Consider the following 27,777-nt stretch of genomic DNA (forward strand, 5'->3'; position numbering starts at 1 on the left):
CCCAAGCTCCAATTTACTGTAAGATTTTTCTTTTGTTGCTGTGTGCCCACGCCATTTCAGCCGTTTAGTAGGACATGTGGTGCAGTTGCGGCTGCGCTCGAAACGGTGTGGCGGGGCGTAGCGTTTCGGATCGAGAAGAGACCCCCGTGCTGGTACCGCACATCGCTGCAGTTCGCGATGGTCCCGCCTCGATCCCGACCGCTCCAACCGGTCCCACACCGATTCCAGCCGCACCGCTTCGCGCCGCAGCCGCCTTACACAACGGCACGGTCATTTTGACGCTACTATACCTATGGAATTCTATAGACACACGGCAGCAATGAGCAATTTACAGTAATTTCCAATTTCAACATGTGTGTTTAAGAACGTGAGAAACAATGGGATCGATTTTCTGGAAAACAACCAAGGATGGTCAGGCAGGTTTATTCACTCTACCTGCTTTTCACTTGCTGAAGCTAGATTAGTAGAAAACTTCCAAAACAAAAAAAATGCAACTGAATAGTTCTTCCCAAGTTATTTTGATTACTATTACTAGTTTTTTTTTTTTTTTTTTTTTTTTTTTTTTTGAAATGGGGCAAAGTGAGTTATAGACGGGTCGGTTGTGCGTAAGCAGAGTGGAGCAAGCAGCTGGGATCGAGATGGTACCGTAGCCAGCTTCACTCTGATTGCTGCAATGAGTGGTGCAAGCGAGGGTCCCATCGACATCGACCCTTATCGCGACGCTCGACCGCGCCGCTGTGAGCGCAGTCGTTCACGCAACTGCACCAAGTTTGAGATCTCTTTGACATGATTTTATCTTGGGGGATTAATGAATGGAAACTGGAACACTATTGAAAGAATCTATTGAAAACTTTGGGAACCATTGATTCACTTTTCAGCAAACGACAAACATTTCCTACAATTGCGTTGATCGTCATATCGCTGTGATGGAGGACAAATACGAAACAGCACTCACATGGTAAACAGAGACCTTCATTTTATTGCAATTACAACATTTTTCAGGAATTTTGTCCTGTGCTTAGAGATAAAATTGTATTTTCCGGGTTAGAATTGTATTATTTATTTTAACCGAGATCCTCGGCATCGGAAAGGTGTAGTGTAGTGACAAAATGCTACAATCACGTCTGCACGTTCAGTAGTTCGATCCCGTTCACGATCAACTAACGTTTTAATTTTTCCGGAAACCGATGGATCGGTAGCAGATTTTTCTAGAATTATATGGTCACTGCCTCTCCATATCGGCTGGTTCTCGCAAATCGTTGTCGACAGATCGCACAGCTGTTGACACATTCTGATGAGCGAGCTGTTTTTTTTTTAAGATTTTCTTGGACCCATATCCAATGTATTTATTCTTGGAATAATAAATACGATGCAAAAGAGACAATCTTCATCTTTTTTTTACTACCATGCAATCCGAAAAAAAAAACTGATTCATTTCTTGGCGCAAATTCGATACCATGGTAGATCAGTGCGGGCGGGAGACATCCCTCCGCCTAATGGGAATTTCCAGTGCAACGACGGATCAATATGTATATACATCATCTGGTACATTTAGACGTGGACAATTTCTTACTGGATGCCAATATATCCAGCTCAGGCTCATTTACACGTTAGAATATCCAGTTGGACAATAATTTTGGACACGGGCGGCTCTGAACGTTATTTTTGATCTCTCGCACACGACCGCCCATAGGTTGTGTGTTCTTCCTATCGGCTACTTTTGTAGATTTTCTTGGACCCGTCCAATATATTTACCCTTGGTTGACCTTTGGTTCGCTCTTTTCTTTTTTTTGTTTTTGGTAGTTTTTCTTCTTTTTCTCAAATAACAATGCATAAATGGGATTGTGTACATAGTTACGTAATGTCAATGCGCCTAAATGCACACGGTCACGTGTTGTCGTCAATTAGTTAGTAAACAATAACAGTAACAGTGTGTAACAACAGTAAAAACTGAAATCGAAAGCATTGTAGGACCAAAGAGTCACTGGTCAACCTTGTCTCATCATCACATCATACTTTATTTCCATCTCATCTTCAAATTTCATCTCATCAATTCTATCTGTGAAGATTTCGTTGACTAAATAAATAAGTTTACATCTATCATTTTGTTTCTTGGATTTATAGAGGCTGCGCTATGAAATTTCGCTGAAATGTTCCTCAACACACATGCACATTCCTTCCCTTTTCGGTCCTACCCAAATAGATGGTCGCGATGCGTTGGAGGCAGCGGAATCGAGGTGGGAACATCGCGAACTGAATCGATGAGTGGTGCTGGCGAAGGTCCCACTTCGATCCTAACCTCTACGCATTACCGCACCGCTTCCCTTCAGGGCATAGCCGCTTACGCAACTCATGCACCGAGTTTCATGTCGTTTTGTAGTCAAAAAGAAGGAATAAGAAGAGGAATAGGAGCAGGGAACAACAAAAAAAAACAATATAAACGTTGGGGGCTTGTAGTGATATTTATTATTTACTACTTTATTTTGTCAACAGAGAACTTCTTGCCGACTATTTTGAAGTCCTAGCTTGATCCTTATCATGTTGTTATAATAACTGGCTGAACTCTCACGTTGACGGCAATATATCTAGCATAAGTCCTGATATGAGGAAGGAATCCGTGCTTACAAACTTTGAAACGAGCAAATTCTAAAAGGAGCAAATGAATCATTAGAGAAAATTCGAGAAGGTTGGGAGATTTCCCAGCGTTCAATCATAGAACTAGATCTACACCATGGGGTTTTATTCTTTTACGACTGCATGTATGTACATGCCTGTTCACGCTACGTTGAATATTTCAAACCATGCGTATTGGATGAGTTGAGAAAACACTGGGTATCCTTTTATGTCTCACATGATATGAAGAAACCGAAAAGAAAAATAATAACATAGTCGGAAAACAACAAGATTATGTGGATCGAAAATCTGCTATAACTATATAGTTGGGTTACAACGACATGAAGCACGGACAGTTGCGCTCGCGGCTGCGCTCGCGGCGGAGAGGTGGAGCGTAGCGGTTCGGATCGTGTAAGGATCCTCGCTACCGCCATCCATCTCTGCAACTTGCCATGGTCCCACCTCGATTCCAACCGCTGTGTCCACCGCATCGCTTCCGTGGGCAGCCGCTTACGCAACTGTCCGTGCTTCATGTCGTTTTGACCCGACTATACAGTCCGGTCAAATCGTGGTGGTGCAAACGAGTGGCAGAATGTAATTGGTAGGCGGAGGGCACTTAGTGGGCCCCTTATTTCTGTAAGTTAATAACTAAATCAGTCAGGGGTCTAAGACTTATGCATTAGTCTTAGAGTATCTATGACATGTAAGCTAAAGTTACTAAGAGAAAAAAAAGTAAGATAGAGCGACGACAAGAAATAAGGTCGTTATTGAGTCCCCCACCTCCTCCCCTCCTACTCCCCAACTAAATTTTCCCCATAATGAGTAAGCGGTGCGATCCTCCCTAGCTCCAATAGAACTGAACTGAGCAAGGATTCCACATTGCTCCAGTGTGACTTCTTACGCAATTGCACCACATGTCAAGGCGTTTTGTCTACGACTGTACCGCTCCGCACTTTGCGCTACCTGATTCTTTGAAATACATGGGATTTGTTGCCTGTGTACTCGGCGACCAAGTAAAATACCTAAGGCGTAGAAAATCAGTCTTGAGTAGAGACCACAAATTTCAGGACAGGTGGCAAAAAAGACAACAAGCAATCACGGGATAAACCACATAATATTCTCGAGCCATGGGACCTTTGATACTGTTGTTATATTCTGGCTGATGTATGAACTGAAGTCGTTTAGGGAAGGAAATTACTGGGACGATGGAGTGCACGACTATGCCGATCTTAATTGGGACACGGTGGATGTACTCACGCAGAAAATTGCAAACATCTTCAAGGAATACTGTGAAATGGTGATTCATTCTGATTATGATTGCGTTTTTTTTCCTTCATCTGCAAAGAAATAAGAAACGAAAAGATCCACTTCTTTAACTTTAGCCTCTATCTTGTTTTTGTGATTTTTCTGTTTCCACGGATGACCGCAACATGTGAATTGAGAAAAGTGTGGAAGATTTGGGATCTTCTTAAATCATTTCGTTATTTAATCTCTATGTTAAACGCTTCTACTTGATTCTAAAAAAAAAGAAGAAAATCTCCCGGATTTGGAACATTTCCAAACTTTTATTCTTCTCAATCTCTTTGAGTCTCGCAAAATCGTCAAAAAAAAAATCCTAGGAGAACATTCTCCAATTACAGAAAGACAATGTTTTCTTATTTCTACACCATACTATCCAACTTCCGTTGTCAATGCTGGCTGCAAGTAGAATTGGAGTCGTTTCTGTTATAATGGTAAGCGACCATCTTATGTTTTTTTTTTCTGTTGCATAGACACAACGTCATCCTTTAATTGTCTTAGGATCCCGCTATTTCCACTAAAGAAGAAATTGCTGAAGTTCTCAGGAAAACCAAACCGAAGCTCGTTGTTACTGTCGACGCTTTCTGGCAAGGACATGAGTTGTTAGAAACGAAAAAACTCCTTGATGAGGCTATCGATAATGCTCAGGTTGATTACTGGTTTTTTTTTTGCACGTTATTCAAACCACATTTTAAATCTGATGCCCAATTCCGCTTCTGTGGGCTAAAAGCAAAACTGTTGATTGTTTTTTAGGTGTCTTCAATCAAAAATGTTCTCGTAATTCGCCATACCGCCCCTAATCCTGGTATTCCGCCTCCAGATCAAATTATTCCTGGAAGAAGACCATGTTATAAGCTTGAGGTGGTTTTTTTTTTAAACTTTGTTTTGAAGGTTAAAACAGCGCCATTAACATTAGGTGCGAAGTGTTATTTTAAAGTAAATATAAGCCTCGGTAGCTGTAATAGGGTCAAACGACATGAAGCACGTACGCAATTGCGTACGCGGCTTCTCTCGAGGCGGTGCGATAGAGCATAGCGGTTAGGAGCGTACTGAAACCCTTGCTGGCGCCACCTATCGTTGCGGATTATGATGGTCCCACCACGGTTCCAACTGCTGGCTCCACCGCGCCGTTTCGAGCGCGTACGCAAATGCACCGCAACCAAACTCGTGATACATGTCGTCTTGACCCGACTATATACATGTACACATGTCCACTACGTGCGTTTGATTGCAACGAGGCAGGTGGTACAGAAAGTGTTTTCATTTATTCGCTTGACACATCTGTGGAATTAAATTAACGCATTTAAAGGCATCACCCCACGAATCTGAGGTGGTGCAGATTTCAGGTGGAGTATTCGTATACGGGATGGGAGACTACGGAGAGCGGGGTGATTTTTTTTTTCATTTTTTCCTAATTGCCTTAAAAACGGCCCGGAAGATACGGCTTCATTCGTTTTGGCGCACCATTTTGTACAAGAGGTTCGATTGGAGCGCGCCAGTCTTGTGCGGCGCCGCATCTTCCGGGTCGGTTTTTACGGCAAATAGGAAAAAATGGACGGAATCACCCCCTCTCCGTAGTCTCCCATCCCGTATACGAATACTCCACCTGAAATCTACACCACCTCAGATTCGTGGTGTGATGCCTTTAATGGCGATGCATCTGTACGTATTTTCAAATGGAATATCCAATGTGCTGTGATCACCAAGACAAATAAATACAAACGTGAGACATAGAGAAAAAGATGCATTTTGGCATACAATTAAGGTGAGCTTGAACGACTCACGTGACATCCTTTGGACTACGTTGGTCAGGAAGGCAGAGCAGAGCTGCGACATCACATGGCTGCCAGCAGAGCATCCGTTTGTCATTCTTCCTAAATGGTACGATTTAAAAATGTCGATTATGCTGTTTAATGAGAACCCATAACGATTCTCTTCAGGACTCCCACGTTGCGTCTACGCACAATATCAACAGGACAACTGCTTCGTGCTGCAAATGAATACTCGAAAGCAGCGATTTCTTTCTGCCTTACATTGGCTCATCCACAAACTCCATTGGGTCTAGTTGGATATTTTGCACCGTGGCTAGGTGGAAAAGTACTCTCGACGGTAAGTTTTTCATGTAGCGCATCGGTGCTTAGAGCTACTGTGGTCGGATTTGCGGAAATCGCGCATTACTGTCTTCTTCATAAGCGCGGAAATCTTAAACTTTCGACTCAACCGCATCCAGCAATGGGACGTATCTCGGGACAATAAAACTGATAAACCGATGTCGAAGATGATCTTGTCATAGACTTTCTTCTTATGACTCATTTTCTTTTGTACATGTAGAAAACAACTAATAATTGTCTAGTAATCGAATACCACAAGCCCTGAAAATTTCCTTTTTGTTCTTGCAGTTCGAAGGCATCTTGAACCATCCGGATCCTTCCCGTCTCAAACATATCATTTCAAAATATGAGGTGATCGCTTTTTTTTCTTTCAATAAATGAAAGGTAAACTTTTTTTTGTTCATTCTTACTCCCCTTTTTCCCTTCTTTTTTCCTCCCTCTCCACGGAGGAGACTGAAAAAGGAGAAAGACGTCAATATGGAAAGAATGGTCTATTGTTACTGCCTGAAATCCACTTTTGTTAAAAGATATTTTGGAAATTTTGCGTGATTCGCTATCTACAAAGAAACAAATATTAGAAAGCAGGAAAATGGAATTTTCTTTCTTCACGTTAATTATTACGAAAGTGTGAAACTGCATTTAGCCATTAGCAGCTTCATAACTGGACAATTTTTGACGCGGTAGTTTTTTTTTTGTGGATTTCATCGTTTTCGTTTGTTGGACACATGAACAAATACTATGCTCCACCAATTGGTGGAGTTATCTCTGATCACGTTGTTTTTTTAATACATAAGTAGATTGAAATATGGAGGATGATCAAGTCCTTGTAGTATATTTTGGAGAATTTCTCTACAAATCTGCAGTTATACTAGATACGATTCCAATGTATTATTGCTCTACCTCGCTTCTTATTGCCCACATGACAGATATCCTTTACTTAGCTTTTAGGAAAGTACTATGACAGAGCGTTTTCCTTTGTCGCAAATTCTTAACTAGTAATCTTCATCCAGAGTCTGAACAATAGTATGTCTGTCATAATATTTTTTGAAAATAATCGTGATAAACAGAAATCAACCAAACTGCTTGCTTTCAGATCAAATCCGCTATTCTCCCCAAACTGGAACTTGACGAAGAATACATGAAAATAGTTCCCGTTCCTACACTATCCAGAATTATCACAGAAGCTGGCAATGCGGCAATACTGACTAGAGACTTCCCTGGCGTTGAAATTATCGAAATGGACGTAGAGAAATTATTGTTGTGAAATTTTTTATTGTGAAAATGCTATGTATTAATAATTTCTCATCATTTAGTTACTTAATTCCAAAATTAGAGTACAAATAAACGAGCATCCCAGTTACTATCATCAAACCGGATAGAAACTAAGAAGCGTGAGACTACCGCAGTGCTATTTGTTCCTCAGAAACGCTCTGGAGTTCATCGCTTCAAATAGTACCCTCAAAATGAATCCTAGAAATGGTGGTAAGAAACTTCATTCAATAACGAGAAAAACTACTTGTATACAACATAGCAAAGCTAAATAACTAGCATATTACAACAAGGATATAATTAGTCGCGAGATCATATGCACCATACGGATCCACGACAAGAAAAAAAATTTACCAGTTAACTTCAAGTGGTAGTGGACACGTCCAAAATTATGAGGAATGAGGAAGACTAAAAGAAAAGAAAGGAGTGGATTTTGGTATAAGCTCAGCGGGTTTGCAACTTCAGTCTCTCCTCATAGAATCGAATTACTTCCTGTGGATACCTAGAACACAAGAAAAAAAAAACATATACATGAAAGTTAATATTACAATATCTAATTCCTTGGAAACCAACTAACTTTACATTCGCTTCTTTGGCTGGAACAAGATCAGCAGTGTGGTCTTTCCATTTAATCAAAAAATGAAGTTCTCCTGGGGAATCAGTGAGGCCGATAATACGATGTAGCTGTTTCTCCTCACGCTTCTCAGAAGACGCCGTTGAAGGCTCTTTCTTTTCCACCTAAGAAAAAAGTAACAAAATTGCTGTTCTCTGTATTGAAGTATTCTAGACCTAGTGAATTTTCGTTTTTCTTTATACCTTGCCGCGTTTCCGCTCAAACTCTGCAATCAACTCATGGCACGCGACGTTTTCCTCTGGTTCCCAAGTACTTTCTTCGAGAGGAAAGCCCTATAATAAAGAAAAGAACAGAAATGTAAAAAAAAAAAAACATGTAACAATAGCTGAACGATTAAAAACATCACACAAATATGCAAATAAATAACAATTTATACACACAGGTAAGTAAATATAGCAACCAACGTAACTTGAAGTTACAAAGATAGTCTGAAACACAAAACACACCTGCCATTTAAGAAGGTACTCAACTTTTCCGTCTTTGGCTTTACGCTTGTTGATCACAGCCTCCACTACATAAACATCCTAAAGAATATTTCTATTTAGAACATTCAACAGACTTGATAGAATCAAAATCGAAGCTGACACTGGAGATATGTAGGACACATGCAGTAATAATCCAGATGTTATAATAAAGCCAATAAACTCAACACAGAGTATATAATATAGTACTGGCCGGTTACGATCAAAATAATCACCTATTTTAAGGCGATAACCTTCCCAATTTTCACGATAAAATGTTTGGAAGGGATAGACAGAGTTTGCCCTCTCCCCCTCCCCACGGTTCAAATACTTTGCTCCAAACGGTTATCATATCTATAACTACAGTGTGCGAAAACAGTTCATTTTCAGTTTTCATTAAACTCCATAGAAATATTTAAGAAAACCAGCCTATCAATACTATCTGTTTTTTCGGACAAACAGTTCCAACTAACGTGATTAGCCAGAACCACAGTTACTAAGAATTTACTGGGCGTAAATCAAAAGTACGTCTAGATCAGTAAAACCACATCGCAAAATAGGATCTAATCTGTGCCCTCTCTCGAAGTGTCTTAATGCAAATTCGGAATTGGTTTTGGTCGGAATCGATCTATAAGATTTGTGCGGAAAACGGGAAACACAGACTCGGATTAATACAAATGCTCTACATTTGAAGGTAAGAATAAGCTTTAGAATAGAATCCAGTCGTGTTCAAAATAATGTGAACTCACGTCTCCAGAATCGTCATCATCATCCTTCTTCTTATCTCGACCCATATCTGAACACAACAATCTTCACAAGATTATAAATTGACGTAATAAACTTCCCAGTGCACCACATAGTTGTGAAGAATGAAGAAACATTAAACCACAAAGTTGGACCAGTTATACTCACAAGGAGAAGAAAAGCGAATGAACTAATAGAACCACCAGACATATTTCAAAAGGAAAAGTTGAGAATAGTAGGAAAGAGGAGAGCGAAAACAAAGAAAACAAACGGCACAATCGTCGTCGTCAAATCAAACATTTCACTCGTAAATTAGAAGCGTTGGCGTTCCATTACGTACCAGCAGCTGGGAGACCGTAAACAAAATTTGTGCAGCGCTTGCAGACGACGCTCCACCCATTATCGAATGGCGAGTCCGTGCAAATTTACACAAAGTTCTCCTCAATTACATTGTTTATTTTCCATAGTGTACAAATATTTTGCTTCGATAATGAATACAACTTTTTCCTATAAACGAACTTAAATTATCGAATAGATTTGTCATTATTCGGTGTTATTCCTGTGATAATGCTGCAGCTTCTGATCGTAGACTTTTTTTTTTACTTTCGTTGCAGACTCCTCTTGACTACCGTAATTTATGTGTACTGTATTGTGCTTCGCTATTTAAATGCTCGCACTTCCATCTTTAGTAATGCCACCTAAGAGAAAATCACGTACTGGAGCCACGCCTGTTCGTGGAGAAGGTCGTACCACCCGTTCGTCAGCGAAAAAGGTGATTTCCTTTATTTCCAAAAATTAATGTTGTTCATCATCATAGGACGTAAGTAGGTCGAGGTGTTATTAATCTTCGAAGAAGAAACGGTAGGTTTTTTGAAATTAGTTTTTACTAAATAACTGCATTGATTTCTTTTTCCTTTTCTTGTCGAAATTTCCTGTAGATCCATTTTTCTTAAGCTGAGCACTCTGTTTAAGCAAGATTTTGTAGGCGAAAGCAGATCGTACCGATTCGGAAGGGTCTGTATCTTCTGACGAGGAGAAACCGTTCGATAAAGGAAAGTTTATGAGCGTGATGAGATACGATTTTGATGATCTACTTACCAGTAAGTTTTTTCCTGACAAATGTTGTTTTATAACTTTTTATCCACTATCCTGGCTTTTTTTTTATGTGTTCTTATTATTATAACGACGTCGATTGGCTATTTTTCTGATAGCGTGTTGTTGATACATGCAAGAGGCTGATGATATCTGTTCGAAACTATGAACGGTAGGCGGCAGTAGCAAGCGAGCGTTACTATAAATGCGTCTGCTTTCTTTGGTTGAACTTTTCGCTAGCAAATCTTATTAGCTGTTGTTGTTTTTACCTAGAAATGTGCTCGATTCAGGTGATCGCTTTGAGCATCCGGACTTGATGGGCAGAATAGAACCTCACGGTAACTTTGAATAGCACTTTTACCATCTTGTACTTTATTTTGTAAATAATGGCTTGTCTTTTATCTCCAGAATTTAATCTCGAATACTACGAACAATCTCGTCTAGCAACACCACTCGTTTTTGACTGTGATCCTCATGAACTGGGAATGAAGTGAGCCTTTTTTTTCTCTTGTTTCGTTGTTTGCTTTGTTATTCGCGTTTCCATTCCTGTTTGTTCACCATTTTTATTTTTTTTGTTTAGTTTCAACCTTTTTGTGCAATTTTACCCTTGGTATATATCATTTTATGTATGAGCCTTTCCTTAGAATAATCTTAAGACAAAATTGCCTTGTGGGATCTAGATTTCTTCAGCGTAACTTTGTCATATAGACTTACTTAGTTATGCTGCGTGATCGTTCTTTAGCGTCTTACAGGAAAAGGTAGATATGTTTTCTTTTTCTATTCTCACTAATCTGCGAAATGTGTAAGAAGTCACACTAACAGTGAGGGTCTTTTATGGCGATTGTGTTAAGCTGAAGGCAATTCGACTCTTTTCTTGTTGAAGTAGTGGAGGAACTGCACCATTTCGTAGTGAAAAGCTTCTTAAATTCACAAGAATTGTCCTAAATTCCGTTGAATCTCTTGCCATCGCGGCCATATTTCACCTTTGTAGTTTTTGTACCTTCTTATTTCTTCCTTACTTAAAGCAGGCTATGCAGTCAATTTTACTTCCTATTAAGAGTGCCAAAAGCCGACGAGTTTTCCGTCGATGACGTTCTACGCCTCGTTGGTGGTGATCGAATGATTGAAGTGGTTGAAGTTAGCGGTCAGACGAGCGTTAAAATGACGTTACAGGACTTCATTGATTACTACAAGTGGGGTCTTTTTCTTCGCCACTCATCAATTCTCTGTCTTGTTTATGTGAAATTGGTGAACTTTTTTCTTACTGCATTTGGAAAAGGATGGAATTTTCTTGCTTAGAACTCCTAAACCCGAGCGAAAGACGCTGTATAACGTGCTGTCGCTGGAATTCTCCAACACGGAAATGGAGGTGAGCTGAGTTTCTTGTTTTGAGTACCTTCTTCATGTTTTGAGTATCTTCTTCATGTTCTTCATGTAAAAGAATGTTGAAAGTGTTGACTGCATAATCATGAGATCATACATGGAAATGCATATCGTTATTCCGTTTCCCCTTGATTAACATCATTATGTTATTCACTTTACTGATAAATAGCTTCTGTGCACTAAGTGTACATAAAAGTGACAGTTTTAATTTTTCGCGATTTTGTCTATATGGTATGCTTAAGATATTTCATAGAAAGAACCCATTAAGATATTATACGAATATTCGAATAAATCGAAGCATTCTGTTTATTGGATTCATCCGCTCATTAGACATTCGATTGAATTCTTTCATGTTTGAGTTAACATTGAGTAAGTTGAGATAAGGCATTAAGTTCTTTTTATTAGGAGGGTATCAGTAGAATATTTGGAGGGAAATTTCGAATACAATTCTATATTTGTAGGACATTATACAGTCACCTGAACTTGTTCGTCAAGTGGATTGGGTTGACAATCATTGGCCGGATGCTCTACGTCAACGATACATTACTTTCAATAAGAAAGGCCATTACACTCTTCATCACACTTATCCAAAAGTGCAGAAGTAAGTCCTGAATATTAAAAGTTCTTAACTTTGTTTTTTCTTTCCAGTCTTTTTTAAACAACATTCCTATTACCTTACGTTTGGTGATTTTTACCAACGATTTCGTTTTGTCTGTGTTTTTTTTTTCGTTTTGTTCTCGATATTTTCATGATTTATGCATCTTAGAAAATCCAGGAGTACAGTTTCAAACAGAACGTAGAACATCCGTTCCAATTATCTCTTGTAGTCCATAATGCAGTGTTTCAATTCTAGCTACTGCCTCATGAGCGTTGAACGTTGCTACACTGATTTTCATGTGGATTTTGGTGGTACATCAGTATGGTATCATGTGCTAAAGGGTCAAAAGGTGAGACATCATCTCATTTTAGTTTTTTTTTGTTACTTCTTACTCTTTTTTTTCACAATTTTTTCTTCAATCTTTCTGTTAAGATTTTCTGGATGATCGAACCGAGCCCTACAAATATTCGGCTTTATGAAGAGTTTGTGAAAAATCCCGAACAGACTGGTTTCTTTGGGAATGTGGTCGATAAATGCTGCCGAGTTGTATTGAATCCAGGTACAACGACGATAATTCCTTCAGGTTGGTACCATAAGCGTCATGTTCTTTGTGCTTACAGTTTCGTATTTTTAAATTTCTTATTTTTTCATATTCTTCTTGGATGTAGAATGTAATAATAATGGCGAGTTGCATTAGCTAAGTTTAACATTTAAGCTGTGTCGGGCAACTATTACCATTGAACATTGCAGTTTTCAGGTGCAAAAATTGTACAAAGCATGCTACAATGTCCTTTTTCATTTCCTTACACCTCAAAGTTGCTAGTAACTTTTGAAATCGATAGTAGTTTCTCCTTGGCATCGCTTGCTCAGTCATGGCTAAGATAATACTTATTATCCAGTAGCATTCAGTTTTTTAAGGATGGATCCATGCAGTCTATACTCCATCAGACAGTCTAGTTTTTGGTGGAAACTTCCTCCATTCACTCCGGTCTGAAATGCAAATCCAAGTCTATCTCAGTGAGAACCGTATCAATGTAGGTTTTTTCATGCCAATTTCTTCACGCTTCTTTTTCCTTTTGCAATTCTTCTTACATTCTACAACTAGTTTGCTTTATTTTCTAAAGTTGTACTTGCTCAAGGACCACTGCGTAGCTATTTTTCCTTTTAAAACTGAGTTTTTTTTTTCATACTTCCTCTTGTTTTCTCAAACACTCACAAGAAATTGTTTAAGAGTTCCCTAATTTTTCCTCTCATCACAAACTTTTTTCTTCTCTCAGTATTTGAATTCAAATAGATCAATCTTCCTACATGTTACGAAGGTTTTTCATCGCGCTGTTTAGATAACGAAAAAGTTTCGATTTCCGTACATAGAAGAGCTCATGCTATATGTAATTGCGGATTTTGTCCTGAAATGCACAGGACGTCGCTACGTTCGACCGGCTCGTCTTGATAATGCGAGGTGAATTAAGATTGATGAACTTTATTGCAGAACGTTGTAATTGTAATCTCGTTTAGGTTTGACTATGTGGGTAAAATCTGGAAACAAAAAGGAAACCACAGGAAAGTGGTACGTGTGTTGCTATAGATGTAGTATATACAGTTGTTTGTATAGTATGTATAGTTGTTTCATAAATACTTTGATTTAAGATTAATTACAACGATTATATGAGCGGTGGCATCCAGCTGGAGCCAAAAGATCTTGCGGCTGTCGACAATCAATCCGAGATACAAGATAATGGTAGGTTGAGCAATGCACACAGGTGCAGTGGTCAAGTGGTTATCGTGTTGATCCGTTGTGCGCATAGTCTCTGGTTCAATCCCATGAGTAGCAATTCTGCTAATGATGAGAAAATCATCCTTGCTCTGCGAGCTGCGTGTGGAATTCGATGAAACCAGTTATCACCGGGGTATCTGGTCAAATTCGGAGATAACGCTGCAGCGGTGAACAGCGTTGGCCTCTGAAGCAGAATTTTGCTATAACTATCTGTCATTCCATTTTTCTAGCTATAGGAAGTTTGTATGTATCTCCTAGCCATTTCCACTCTTCCATTCAGGCGTAGTCAACGTGATAGCCATGCATGCTGAAAACACTTTGCTCTACAACACCGCCGCTGCTGCCACTGCTGCAGCGACAGCGGCATCTGCACAAAAAATACAAGCGGCTGACGAAAACCTTGAAGTCGAAGAAGAGAGCCCAGACGAGAAGACCGACCAACAGACTAATGACAATACAAATACATCCCTACCTCATCATACGGATCCAACCATTTTTTACCATGAAGCGTCGGTTAGTACATTTCGAAATGTTCTATCACGAATAACTTAAGCTATTTCATATCTGCAGATTTTCCACGATTTATATGGAAGATCAACTAGCGATCATCGCAATCCAATTGGTGAAGAACCTGTTATAGAGTACAATCAAGGTTTGACTATATATCCTAACATTTTCTTGTCAACATTCTTGTTTTTTTCTGCCTTTAGCACCATCTTTTTAGCTGAACTCGACCGAATCTCACATCTACTTCTACCGGAATATGAACGTCTCTGTGAATATTTGCGTAAAAAGCGGCTTCTTGATGTCGCTGAAGGCATTACGCAACCGGCCAGCCTACTGAACTGTTTCCACTGTATTCTGGAAAGGAGGAGACAACAATTGGTTAGTAGACGTTATTTTCAGTAATTTCAGAATCACTAAATTTACTTTTTTCATATATTTAAGTATCTCAAGACTTTTGAAAATAACAGAAACCATTAGGTTTATAGCAGAAACATTTTCGCAGCGAAATATCATCTTTGCTCTTCTTTTTTTTCTTGTTTTGTGGTTCTTATTGGTGTCAGTGAGTCAAGAAGTGAGTCGTTAACGATAACGGCGCTACCAGCTTATAATTTAGGTCGAGATGAACCTACTACCGGCGGTTACACCGAATGAGAAGAAACAAAAAAGAACGTACAGGAGACAGTCTCAAGTGTGTGCTTATTTCGAGTGATTTTTTTTTCGATTCAACTGGACATTTTTACTTCAATCATGCAATTTATTAAGGGCACTCCAAAAACACCACGAACTGTGAAATCACGCCAAAATAGTGCCAGAGCAAGCGAAGAACAAGAGGTAAGAAATAAACTTAAATTTACTTCAAAATAATAACTTACTAATCTCTAGGATCACGATGAGTCGCACATCGATGCAGCAACAGCAGCAGCTGACAGTGAAGGAAATATGGTGAGCAGTCTTTGGTTATCTTTAATTGTTGCCGCCAGCTGCTTATGTGTTTGTATCGTTGATGCGAATTATAAATTCCGTGTTGTAACGTACGGTTTTGATATTTTAGGCAAACTATTTCAAAAACGATCTAGCATCCTACTGATTATGCACTCTGTATTTCTGTCGTTTATTTCTTCATGCTGTCTTTTTTTTATATATTTCCTTTTACAGGATATGGCAGCGAACATTGTAAAAGATGAACAAAGCTTTGAAGATACTGAAATTAAGCAGGAAAACGATGGTGACCTGGAGGATGAGGTGATTGTAACTATACATTTTCAAGGACTACTTTTTTAAAGACATTATATAATTTTTTGAGTCAGCGATTATCTTGGAAGCATGGATGTTTTGTTATGTTGTGAAGTGCTTCTCTTTCCTAACTTTTTGATAGAGTATTTTGGCGGAAAACGAAGAAACGTGAACTGCGTTGCGAATTTGCTGATATTGGCGAATTCAGAATATCACGAAACCATCTACTTCATCACGAAAGCGTGAATTAGATGAGGATTATGAAGAAGCCGATGCTCAGGCTGAAGCGGAGGATGATGACGACGAAGATTATCAAGAAAAGGTGTGTCGTGTGTGATCCCCAACTTACCACGACCTCTTACTAGGTCGAGAGCATGCAAGAATGCGTATCTGATTTGATCATTCAACCTTTCACTCACTGCAAGCCGTTTTCAAATAGATTTTTTCCATGAAAACAGGGTATTCCTTGAGAGGAAGGGTGAAGTGGGTGGATTACCTATTGGGGACATCCTTTTCCTATTGGAGAAATCATTGTCCTATTCTCATTCTTACCTCACAGTGCTCCTCCACTCTTTTCTGCTTTAATGTCCTGCATGATGTGTGCCGCATTTGTTGTTGTATGGTTGCTACGGTAGTTGAGTTTGTATAGACGTTCCGCTTCTGGCTATACAGTTGTTTCCTCGCGCAACATCACTATAATGATCCTATGATGTGATGTTCGTAGAGTGACTTTCAGCCCAAGAGGAAGTCACACAAGGAGAAGAAAAGGAGGGAAAAACCTGAAAAGAAACCGAAAGAACCAAAAGAGAAGAAAACGCCAAAACGAAGGTCTTCACTATCATTTGAAGATGCGCTGGGAGGTGAATCAACATAAGTTTTTTATTCAAATGATATTATCCCAAACTTTTCTTCTAACCTCTTTTAGGAACACCTAAGAGCTCGAAGAAGAAACATGATCCGAAGAAAGACAAGCCAATGTTTGTTGGCGGTTTGCCAATGGCTGCAATTCAGGTACCTATATTTCTTAAAGTACGGAAAGCTTCTGCAATGTATTGTTGGAAATTTAGAAATAGAGCGCAGACTATCGCATAATCATGATGTTACAATAGCGTTTATCTCATTTTTATGACCACAAGCTCTAGATCCCTTTTTCGAAGAGTTAGGAATTAGTTTTATGAACTTAGAAATTGATTATCTAAACGTTTAATTAATTGAACATGAAATAACCTAGAAAATTGATTATCTGAGCGTTTAATTGTATATGATCATAAATGCTGAAGACTTTGGTCGCTATGATGATTGGAATTGCCTTCACTGTAGAGAAAGATGCCTTAGAGTTTCAGGATAAGCTGTTGGTTTGTTGAAATGAGCTCAACATTTTTTAAAACCATAATCATAGTTCTCGTATAAAAATATCTTATTGTAAATAAGCATCAGTAAACCTCCACCCATCTTTCACGATAAGTCCGCATTTAATATTTGTTAAAATTCTGAGATGAAGGGATTTCTTGTGGTCATGCCATGGAACTCGTTTGTTTCACTTAAAAATCATGTCATCCCAGCATGCAATCCAAAAAAAGAGAGGACCCAGCCGAATCATTTCGGATATATGCTTCACGACTATTTGCATGCAAATAGTTTTTTTTTTCTGATTTAGTTTACATGCGTTTCTATAAGCACCACACCCTATTTGAATATCTTTGATTAACTGATCAGATTTTCTATTTGGTTTGAAGAAATTCTATATTTAGGAAGGTCCAGTTGTGCCAAACGCTTATAATTATGACCCCATGGCTGAAATAATGAAGCTAGGAACTGGTCAACTGCAGAGTGCCTACAGAAAGTCTAAGATGGTGAGATTATTTCATGAGTATATTTTTCTTGAATACCAAATATTGAAGTGCAGTTCTCCTACATAAGTTGGTTACCAAAAACATTGCAGAATATTTCACCGCCGAAAGATAAGAAAATTTATAAGTTGGAGCCGAAGCACCATGACGAAGATAATACCAGCAACAATGTGGAAAAGGAGAAGAAGCCAGGTAATTCGATTTCGTTTCTTTGTCAACCGTGTTTCTATTCACATTTAGAACCTCCTCGACCACCCGTGATTTCGCCACTTAGTGTAAATACGCGACGTCTCAGTGATGGAGGTTTGAAATATACGTTTTTTTTCGAAATCTTGTATTATTCTTCCTTCTGATGTTTTATTTATTAAGCCCCACAGCGACCTAGCCCCACTCTCGCACCTCCTCCTCGTGTTGGTTTTATGCCACGACTTCATGACGTGAGCCCTTCCACTGCTTCTGCATCATCAAAATCTCCGATGACTTCACCAGCACCAAGAAGAATTCATACAGCCAGCGTAGATGGGGTGCAGAGGTTAATTTTAGATAGGCATTCATCTCGTATTGATTTCGATTCTCGAGATTTTTTTTGCAGATCTCCCGCTGAATTCAGCCCAGCTCTAAACCGTCCATCTCGTGGATCATTCAGCGAATTTGGTCGAACTGCTGTAGTGAGTCTCAAGAAACAGCGCTCACCATGTCTTATGAAAAAAAAGAAGATTATTTCAGCCCGGTCAGGTTTCTCCATCGGCACGAAACGGTGCACCACATCCATCACCACAACCAAACCCTGCGCCAATCTCGTCGTACGGTAAGTGTTTGCAGAAATGGGACGTCCTTTTCGTTATATGATCTTCGCGTATAATTATGGGCTGTTCCTCTTCAGGCTCGCCAAGACTGTCCACAACGAAGCCTCACATCTCTCCTGATTCCACGGTATGAGGAGCATATGAGAAAATCTATTCTTAGACTTTTTCAATCCTTTGTCTTTTGTTTGTTTGTTTGTTTCAAGGTTTCTCTTTTTAAAATTCAATCCACCAACAATCTCCTACAACAACTTCACTAAAGGAAATTCTAACGAATATTGACTATTTTGATAGTAGTGGTATTTTGATTGATATTTTTCAGCTGCGCGATGAAGGACGTGCTCCCGCCAGGCCTCAGGACGTGAGGAAGTAAGCTGTCTTTTAGAGGAGACTTTCGCTTTTTGAGTTCAACAATAGGTATTTGAATTAACATTCACTTTTGGAAACTGTCAGCTCAAATTTAGTCTTCGTTACATGTGTAATTTATTGCTAAATTTGTGTATCGTTGATTATTTGTCTCACACTAACATTTACTTTTTCACATAGTTCATATTCATGTTATTACAGTCATGGTCAAACATTTCCGAGGAAAAATCATGTCGCCATAATAAGTACACTTAAAACTTAATAACAGTACTAGTAAAACTCACTGAGGTTTTTTAATAGTTGGACTTCATTCAAGAAAATCCAACAAAGCTTTGTTGGAATCGATTTCCCACGACCCTTTAGAACTTAAATCCAAATTGTTGCTTTGTTGGATGAAAGCGAAATTTTTGTGAAGAATTTCTCGTTCAGTTCGGTAGCATATTCTTAAGCGGTTTTGCACAATCACATGGAACGCAATAACATGACATAAAAGTTGTATTCTACAAAGCGGTAGAGCAGCTGAGCAGCGAATTTCGCCGTGGCCGATGCCTTTAATTTTGTGGTTTCAGTACTACGGTATATTTTTCAGAGCGCGATTTGCGGACAATCCTGTGTCGGAAATATCACCACCACCTGCCTCCACCACTCCACCGTTCATGCCTTCTCCTGCACCAGTACTGAGATCTCCTGATCAACCGCCGGCGTTCAATGCTACGACTCCAACAACGTTATCATCGTCGTCAACAGCACAGCCGGTAGCTGTGACTGCTCCGCGAATCCCAATGAAACAGGCCTTGGTTCAGTTGGGGCAAATAGTCAAGGAACTAAACGAGGTCAACGCTCTCTGATCCTCATGGATTTCCATTCAAGCTTTCGTCACCTCTCTGCTTTTCCTTGCTGTAGATTGCTACAGAAGAGGAGCAATCTTGTGTCAAGTGTACGGTAATCCTTTCTACATTTAGTCGTGTCAGTTGTTACTATGTGACATATTAGGAGTATCGTTAAGAGTTGTATAGTAAACTAAACATTTGTTTTCTTTTTTGTTAATGGATGTTTTATACTTCATCTTAATTTATATAAATGATTTTGTAGCTTTTGAATGAAGTTCTCTTAAAGGATCTCTGAGAGGTTTGTTTTTTGGTTAATTAGCAGCACATTTCCTGTTCTTCGCGCTTTTGTTTAGAGCGTTCGAAGACTTTTAATTTGTTGTTGAGTAAAAGTGTAACATGTATGACCATTGTTGTTAATCAAATAAATAAGTTCAAACAAATAACATTTCTTACTCATGAACCTTCAATGAATGAGGCATTTTTATCCTCTTTTGTAATATTTGCAAAATTCTTGGAGAATTACATTTAACTGGTTGAATTAAAATGAGACAATAAGAAGCCGCTACAAGTGTTGGCTGTTGCCCTAGCAGTAAATAGTCATTGCCAGATTCGTACGAATGTTTCTTTTCCCAACAGCGTAGGCAGCGGAAATCGAAAGGGTTGGATGGAGCTAACGGTCGAGGAAAGGGACCACCGTTAGTTCCACCCGGACTGCAGGGGTGAATAGAGATAGAGAGAGTCCCACCTCGTTCGCAACTGCGAATTCCAGCGCGTCGCTCAACGAGATTGGATGGGGATGTCGTTGAGAGCAGATTTGGCCTTCAATCTCCACAACAAATAAAGTTTCCGCTGTCTTGTTTCACTACTCGGCTTCACTTTGTACTGATTACAAACTTCCTCGATTTGTTTGGTATGGGGTTTTGGAAGGGGCTGACCAAGCTTATATATTGACTCCATAATTGGATCATAGTACTTTCTTTAGGGCACTATGCATACAATTTGTGACTGTTTTTGTGAAATTGATTTAATAAATACAAGATGGTAACCCAAAGTTGGACGCGCATAGTGGAAACCAAGGCCAAGCACTCAATCGCTTGTCTTTCGATCCGAATTGAATGAAGTAGGATGAATTGTCGAAATCAATTGAATTGCAGTGGTTGATGAGCCTAGACCTTTTCCGAGAACTGACTCCTGTGGAAGAACTCGAAATACAAGCGAAGTATCTGGATAGGTGTAAGGTATGGAATCTTTTATATTAACAGATGTAGACACATTATAATACGTTGACTTTTTTCCAGGAAAAATTCGTCTACAAAAAGCCAGTTGGCATTGCGGTGTACTTTCGTGAGCCGCTTGCCTCAGCGCGGGTTGAGAATAAGAGTTTGTTCAGTTATTTTGTTGTCTCGATAGATAACTGCAGTTGACTCACTTATTTACTGTACTGACAGCTAATTAACGGTGCATGCTTCCTTTAAACTAGAGAAAGAAATTTAGAGGAACTAGAAGAAGCTCGTGAAGCCGAAAAAAGAGATTCTCAAAAGCCCAGCAAACCATGAAAAGGTAATTATTTATATTGACTCCTAAATCAAAAATCTAACGATAATCCCATCCTTCTTATTAAAACAAACGGAATTGCATGTGCTTCGTGAAGAATTCTGAGAAGAATCGGTTTCTACGGACGTGGTGCTACGCGGCAATTTTAAGCATTGAAGGATCTTTTATATTTAAAAATCAAGCAAGAAAATAAGAAAAGATAAGAAGAAAATTTTCTGAGATGAGTACGAACTGCTTGTTCGAATGTGCAACGGATGATCGCCTTAGTTTCCCGCCCTTTTTGATATCAAATGATCTAGATACACCCCAATATTGATCGAGCAACGAATAATACTTCTTCTTTGAACTTCTTTGAGGGATAATGTGTACCTCAGATGGGTTCGGTGTTGAGTTGAGTTCTTAGTCGATCATATTCGTTAACAAAATCATTCGTTCTGTCGAGAATTTTCCCCTAGTCTTGTTCTATCCCACGCTCTTGTTGTCAGTTTTACCAATTTTACCCTATCGTCCTTTTAGTAATTGCGACCATTCCAATTGTTCCATTATATTATATATCATGTTCCATTTCATTGATACCATGATATCTTAAAGGCATCACTCCACGAATCTGAGATGGTACGGATTTCAGGTGGAGTATTCGTATACGGGATGGGAGACTATGGAGAGGGGGGTGATTCCGTCCATTTCTTCCTAGTTGCCGTAAAAAACGGCCTGGAAGATGCGGCTTCAGGCGTTTTGGCGCACTATTTTCTACAGGGAGTTCGACTGGAGCGCGCCAGCCTTGTGCGGCACCGCATCTTCCGGGCCGTTTTTTTTACGGCAATTAGGAAGAAATGGACGGAATCACCACCCTCACCATACTCTTCCATCCCGTATACGAATACTCCACCTGAAATCTGCACCACCTCAGATTCGTGGGGTGATGCCTTTAAATACACGTCATAATTGCAACAGCTTATTAAAACAACCATTTTAGGACTCAAATGTTTGTGAAGTCCATCTTCGGACTTATTTGAGCCGCAACGTGGTCAAAGAAACTAGTCTTTAGTTTGAATAAGGACACTTTTCTTTCTGACTGTGAAGAATTGTGATCTTATGATGCACTTCTCTCATATGGAAAGTTCTCGAATACTCAACGGTTGTCATTATCCGCAGTATTTGCCTCACTACCGCCAGCTGTCTTGCTCTTACTAGTTGGAAGCCTTCCGTAAATAACTAGTGTTCTCTATATCAGAGATTCTAATACAAATTTTTTTTTTTACTAAGTTTTCATAATCACTGATTAGTGCATTCAGCGGTATTTTGGCTTTTTTAAACTATGTTTTCATCACAAGCAGTATTTGTTTACCTTGCGTCCTGACCATGCACCTCTGGTAGACAAACGCATAGGAATCAACTTTCCAAAAATGAGACACCGTAATACTGGAGCGGTTGGGTTCGAAATGTGTTGTTGCCGCACAAGAAGTCACGACACCATGAACTAATGTTTTCAGATTCTGATACACTTTTTACGTCACAGTATGTTAAGATTAAGTGTTTTCCCTTTATCTATTTTTTTTTGCTAGAATGTTCGTTGGTTCAGCAACATACATTTAGTGGGATCGAAACGACATGAATCATTGTGCAGTTACGTAAGCGGAAGCGCTCCAACAGAACTCGAACGTACTGGTTAGAATCGAAGAAGGACCCATGCCAACGCCGTTGTATCGTTGCGTTTCGGGATTTTTCCACTTCCATTTCAATACCTTCGATCCTCCGCGCCGCTTTGAGTGCAGCCGCCTGCATATAACTATTTCATGTTGTCTTGACCCTACTATATATGTGAATATAATGTATAGATTGTTCCCGCGCTGAACGCACAGTGGATTTCCCTTCAGGACATTCAAAAGTTTGCATGATCACGTGTATGCGAGGGCAGTGGATAAGAGAAGGCGCAGAGAGCATTTCAAAGTAAAAAATCCGAAGACAAAGTGGAAAATTAGTCATGCGGACAATTACATGCACCACAAACAAAACAGACATAAGAAAAAGCAGCAAACAATAGAGATATTACGAAAATGTACACAGCTCTGTTGATTGTTGCTGAACCAATAAACATTCAAGCAGAAGAAGAAACAAAACAAGTACCTTTACGCATACTGCAGCGTAAAAATGTGAATATCAGAATCAGAAGTCGTTACTTCATGATGTCGTAACTGCTCGCAGTATGTGAGATCGCTAGCCCAATCGTTCTAGGATTACGGTGTCTTACTTTTAGGAAGTTGATTTCTGCATTTCTCCCAATGGGAGTAGTGCTACAGTCTTTTAAAGTGACAGAGTAACGTTGAAACGCGATGAAACAGTATTTTCTTCCATGGATTAGCGGATAGAAAAATTGTCGAAGTGAGTAGAGCAGTTTGAATGCAAAAGGAAGTTTTGGATTCATATTTCGCGACATTCCACTTTAGCAGAAGTATTTAGGAGGTATACAGCTGCTGTCGTGGTTCTTGGTGACATTGGACGAAGCCCACGTATGTGTTACCATGCATACTCGTTAGCAACACAACTGAACTACGACGTAAAGCTCGTCGGATATTTGGACTCCATCCCACATCCGTTGATCCACAGTAATGAACATATCAAGTACGCTCTGATACTTCATTGAAGCTGTTGTTTACGATAAACGAGGAAGGGGAAGTATTTTAGGCTTTAAATAGACTTGGACTTGCTCCTTCTCTCTGCGATTTATTTTCTTCTCTCTTGGTGTACTAAGTAGTGTAGTTTGTTCAAATTAAACTGCTCAGATATGTTCCTCTGGCACCACCACCTGATCGTATCACGAAACTTCCCGAGATGTTGCAATTACCATTGAAATTTATTTGGACTTTCATTGTTTTATCATGGGCATTATTATTCAGGTGAACTGATTTTATTTTTGCTTTTTTATTCAATTTTTTTAGAACATTCTTTCAAAATTATACAGACAAGGTTGTTAAACAGTTACTTGTACTGCAAGTGCTTTAGTGATGTATCATTTCGTGCTATATTGTCCGAAAAAATTGACTAACGTGCTTCTGGTTTTTTTCTGGTTATAAAACTATTCATACGTCATAGATTATCTTTCTTAAAGGACTGGCTGGGACGTCAAGCTAATACTGATGCAAAATCCGCCAGCGTTGCCGACAATGTTTGTTTGTTGGGTGGTCAGTGAGATGATTTTCTCTTCGGTTGTCCAGCTATCGTTTGATTCCCTTTCATATGGATTTTAGGTTGCCCGTCTAAAATCCGCGAAGTTTGTCATTGACTGGCACAATTACATGTGGTCGGTGATAAAAGATAAAAGTGGTTAGCTATTCTTAACACATTCCTACAAATTTTTCATTGATTCTTAGGTGAAATCTAAGTTTCATGGCGAATTTTGAGGCCACGTGTATTCCATTTTTCCACCTAGTGATAGCGAGAGAAAATATGCTGGATGCTAGCTTTTTCTTTAAAAATTGGAGGATTTTGGTTAGATGGTTTTCTTTTCCTTCTCCTGCAGAAAACTTCCAGGAACTTCTCTTGACAACGGCAGTCTCTACTCTTTCAATTTTTTACTGTCCAACACATATTTCTTCCAGTTTATAGGCATTGATCACTTATCTCTACCACGACTCATAGACGATGGTTCTGAAGGAAAGGACTCCACCAGAGATAATGGGGTTAGACGCAAAGCGACTAGAGAAGTAATGATTTCCCCTGATTTTCTTTCCGCTCTTTTCTTAAATGTTTAGGTAATTATTCTAGGAAAGAGACGCAGCAGCTATAGCGTCCAGAAGAAAACCCCATAACAGTGGTGAAAAGAAAGAACGGAAATCTTTTAAAAGAAGGTAGTCATGCGTTTGATTTGACGTCCTTCTTCTTTTAGTCTTAATTCTAAATACTTGTCCCCAATAAATCAGTTTCTAGTAATCTTCTGTAGTTTTTACAGTTATATTGAATGGGTATACCGGTGGGAAGGAGCTTGTGGGCGACGCGCTGACGCTGGCCTCTGTGTAACTCGAGCAATGCGTGAAGATCTGCAACGTGCCTGGGGTGTACATGCGGCTGTGTTCTATGACAGACCTCCTAGTTGCACGTTTAAGTAAGTTACAACGGTTTCAAAATTCATTTTTGTCGAAATTATTATGGATTGAGAACCAATTACTGTGTATAATAGGAGCAGTGTGGATCTCCTTACAATCTTGACTTTATTAAGAAATTCGAATTATATTGTAATACTTTAGGGAGTTTACGGTAAACGATAAACACGAGCTGCTTATGCAGCTTGGACTAGGTGAGAACGGACACATTTTCGGCGCTAATCCTGCAGAAGATAGTGAGTTTCCTTTCTTAATTGTTGCCAGCTTTAACCGTTGTCTTGTCTCCTTTTCAAAAGCCTACTGAATTTTTAATACTACATTTCATCTTTTTCCAGAAGCTTTGAAAAGGTATTGAACGTCTGCTTATGTTTGCAGCAACTCGCTTCTCTATTCGTGATCCATCCACGCGTGAAGTACACTTTCGGGATGATCGCCCTCTGCTTGTCATTTCATCCACTTCATGGACACCAGATGAAGATTTTCAAATTTTATTGGATGCTGCGAAAAAATACAATGATGTGGCCGCGATCAGTAGAAGCACGTACGTCACAGTTTAGTATCTAAACAGAAATCCCTTTAGTTTTCATGAGCTGCTGTTTTAGGTCACCGGCTACTCGACTGCCCATAATAGTGCTCGTAATCACCGGACGTGGACCATTGAAAGAGTTTTATATGGAGAAGATCCAACGAATGAAAATGGACTACGTTGAGGTTGGTTAACTAGATTCTGAATAGATAAACTATTAAGAGTATAGGGATTCTCTTTCTTTGCTTCACTTTCTATTTTTCGATTTCACTTTCTTTAATCTCTGTGACGGTCCTTCAAATTAAGTTAAATTATTAATAATAATTATTAAAATTACTAATTAAGTTAAAATTAAAAAATTGCTCATAATAGCTTAAATACCTAAATGTGAACAAAGTCTTTCTTCTTACAATGAAGTATTATAGGTTCATACACCATGGTTGGAGTCCGAAGACTATCCACTAATGATTGCTACAGCTGATCTAGGGGTGTCGCTGCATACCAGCACTTCCGGTACACATGCTTCCGAAGTTTTTTTTTTTCAAATTCTACCTTTTCTATTTCAATTTTCATGTAAAGGTCTCGACTTACCAATGAAAGTGGTTGACATGTTTGGAGCTGGGATTCCAGTGCTAGCTAAACGATTTAATTGTATTGGTGAGCTGGTACAGGATGGCCAGAATGGGCATTTGTTTGACACGGCGACAGATCTTTTCCAGCATCTGTACGCATTGGCTACAGGATTCCCCACTCATTGCAAGGTATTTCATGGGAGAATGCATTGTTTCGTTTAGTTTGAATCAGTTTTATTGCACCAGAAGTTGGATCAACTGAAGCAATTCGTAACGGATGATACTTTACCGTCATGGGAAGAGAATTGGGCCACAGTAGCAAAGCCCATCCTAGCACCGAATCTAGATCCTCATTTCGAGCGTGTAATGGCTAGGTAATCTTTCATTCAGTGGTTTGCATGGGTTATGGATCTTTTGCAAACGTTTTTGTTTCTACAAATTACCTATTTTTCAGAGAACCTGCAGAGCAAGAATAGCACCATTCCGGAAATTTGCAGTTTTTTCTGACTTTTTTGTTTCTTTTTATAGACCGGTAGTTGTAATTGTGATTCTTTTCGCTTTAATATCACTGGAGATGGGTTTTATCCAAACATTCCGTTGCTATTTTTCTCCATGTTATTGATGCTAATATTTCTTAAGTGAAATAGGACCCTGAAGATGTTTAATGATAATAACACCGATAAAGCAAATGATATGATATATGGATAACTGAAGTGTTGGGCAAAAGTAAGAATGATGAAGATGTTGCTTTTATTTGGTTTTAATCCAAATTCCTACTAATCGATAAAGCAACAGATTGCCTTTGTAGTATAGTTAAGAAAATTGCAGTGTTGTGGTGAACAGGTTTATTGTTGGGAAAAATATCAATTTGCTAATAATCTCCAAAGTCAGATCCTCGCCAATAATGTGAAAGCACAAATTTAGCGCATCCCAAGCATATACTAAAGATCCACCGACAGCCCTGTCTGTGTCGGTTGCGCTTATGCTTAGTTGAGAAAGGCCCGCATGGGTCTGTAGCTGTGCCAGCTGTGCCAGATGTTGATTTTGGTGCCAATCAAATAGTGTGAATAGTGTGAAAGCGAAGGATAGAAGACGCTAACTATCAGTGTTTACTCACCCGGAGAAACACTGCAAAAACTTCTCGTCAGCTCAGCTTCGATGAAAGAAGATAGGCTTGTTGTATCAAGTATCCAAAGGTCAACATCCTTCCAGTTTCTTTATTAAGCGGAAAAAAGTGCACTAGAAAAAGTATACGGAAAAGAATGCGATCCGATTGGAAAACTTGGCGCGGGAACCAATCTGAAATCAATTCGAAATTTTTACCTCACTATTCGTTTGTTTTTGAACCTTTATCGGCATAAGCCCCTCTATAGAGTATTTTCTATTTTCTAATCTTTGTTTTTTTATCCTTTCTTTCCTCTCTGTTCAGTTCCTCGTAATTTTTTTAAAAGATGCCTC

At 39.2% G+C, this 27,777-nt stretch overlaps 3 protein-coding genes across 6 annotated transcripts; 2 read left to right on the forward strand and 1 right to left on the reverse strand.

Annotated features, from left to right (window-relative positions):
• Window positions 1-377: 377 nt before the first annotated feature.
• RB195_008471 (uncharacterized protein) lies at window positions 378-7,287 on the forward strand (the record flags this gene model as incomplete). 2 transcript variants are annotated; one of them, XM_064194992.1, is made up of 10 exons in its annotated part: window positions 378-416; window positions 879-958; window positions 3,799-3,910; window positions 4,254-4,346; window positions 4,414-4,560; window positions 4,666-4,773; window positions 5,678-5,793; window positions 5,853-6,021; window positions 6,312-6,374; window positions 7,117-7,287. In XM_064194992.1, the coding sequence occupies 10 exons, from the start codon at window positions 378-380 to the stop codon at window positions 7,285-7,287; spliced, it is 1,098 nt and encodes a 365-aa protein (XP_064046137.1). The 2 variants fall into 2 exon arrangements, with proteins under 2 accessions (XP_064046137.1, XP_064046138.1); XM_064194993.1 differs by lacking the exons at window positions 378-416; window positions 879-958 and adding an exon at window positions 3,066-3,214.
• Window positions 7,288-7,736: 449 nt separating this feature from the next.
• RB195_008472 (uncharacterized protein) lies at window positions 7,737-9,181 on the reverse strand (the record flags this gene model as incomplete). Its single annotated transcript, XM_013443396.1, has 5 exons — window positions 7,737-7,794; window positions 7,870-8,030; window positions 8,109-8,198; window positions 8,373-8,450; window positions 9,137-9,181. 5 exons carry the CDS (start codon window positions 9,179-9,181, stop codon window positions 7,737-7,739), a joined length of 432 nt encoding a protein of 143 aa, XP_013298850.1.
• A 617-nt stretch (window positions 9,182-9,798) lies between these two features.
• On the forward strand, window positions 9,799-26,795 carry RB195_008473 (uncharacterized protein; the record flags this gene model as incomplete). Of its 3 annotated transcripts, XM_064194996.1 has the most annotated exons (50): window positions 9,823-9,903; window positions 10,117-10,231; window positions 10,514-10,561; window positions 10,632-10,713; window positions 11,282-11,416; window positions 11,523-11,592; window positions 12,068-12,207; window positions 12,460-12,553; window positions 12,637-12,787; window positions 13,123-13,238; window positions 13,545-13,663; window positions 13,720-13,771; window positions 13,852-13,942; window positions 14,259-14,491; window positions 14,549-14,630; window positions 14,703-14,863; window positions 15,099-15,173; window positions 15,248-15,316; window positions 15,368-15,427; window positions 15,641-15,727; window positions 15,927-16,040; window positions 16,455-16,578; window positions 16,644-16,729; window positions 17,470-17,571; window positions 17,661-17,760; window positions 17,809-17,871; window positions 17,938-18,100; window positions 18,161-18,236; window positions 18,295-18,376; window positions 18,452-18,501; window positions 18,694-18,740; window positions 19,327-19,570; window positions 20,722-20,805; window positions 20,866-20,947; window positions 21,062-21,079; window positions 21,109-21,127; window positions 23,582-23,743; window positions 23,905-24,018; window positions 24,231-24,303; window positions 24,370-24,445; window positions 24,728-24,825; window positions 24,887-24,969; window positions 25,071-25,223; window positions 25,366-25,457; window positions 25,597-25,762; window positions 25,824-25,932; window positions 26,173-26,260; window positions 26,327-26,508; window positions 26,566-26,693; window positions 26,774-26,795. In XM_064194996.1, 50 exons carry the CDS (start codon window positions 9,823-9,825, stop codon window positions 26,793-26,795), a joined length of 5,061 nt encoding a protein of 1,686 aa, XP_064046140.1. The 3 variants fall into 3 exon arrangements, with proteins under 3 accessions (XP_064046139.1, XP_064046140.1, XP_064046141.1); XM_064194994.1 differs by lacking the exons at window positions 20,722-20,805; window positions 20,866-20,947; window positions 21,062-21,079; ... (13 more) ...; window positions 26,566-26,693; window positions 26,774-26,795 and having other exon boundaries at window positions 9,799-9,903; window positions 19,327-19,585; XM_064194995.1 differs by lacking the exons at window positions 9,823-9,903; window positions 10,117-10,231; window positions 10,514-10,561; ... (29 more) ...; window positions 21,062-21,079; window positions 21,109-21,127 and having other exon boundaries at window positions 20,728-20,805; window positions 23,593-23,743.
• Between the last annotated feature and the right edge of the window lie 982 nt (window positions 26,796-27,777).

This window comes from Necator americanus, chromosome III, assembly GCF_031761385.1.
Source record: "Necator americanus strain Aroian chromosome III, whole genome shotgun sequence".
NCBI lineage: Eukaryota > Metazoa > Nematoda > Chromadorea > Rhabditida > Ancylostomatidae > Necator > Necator americanus.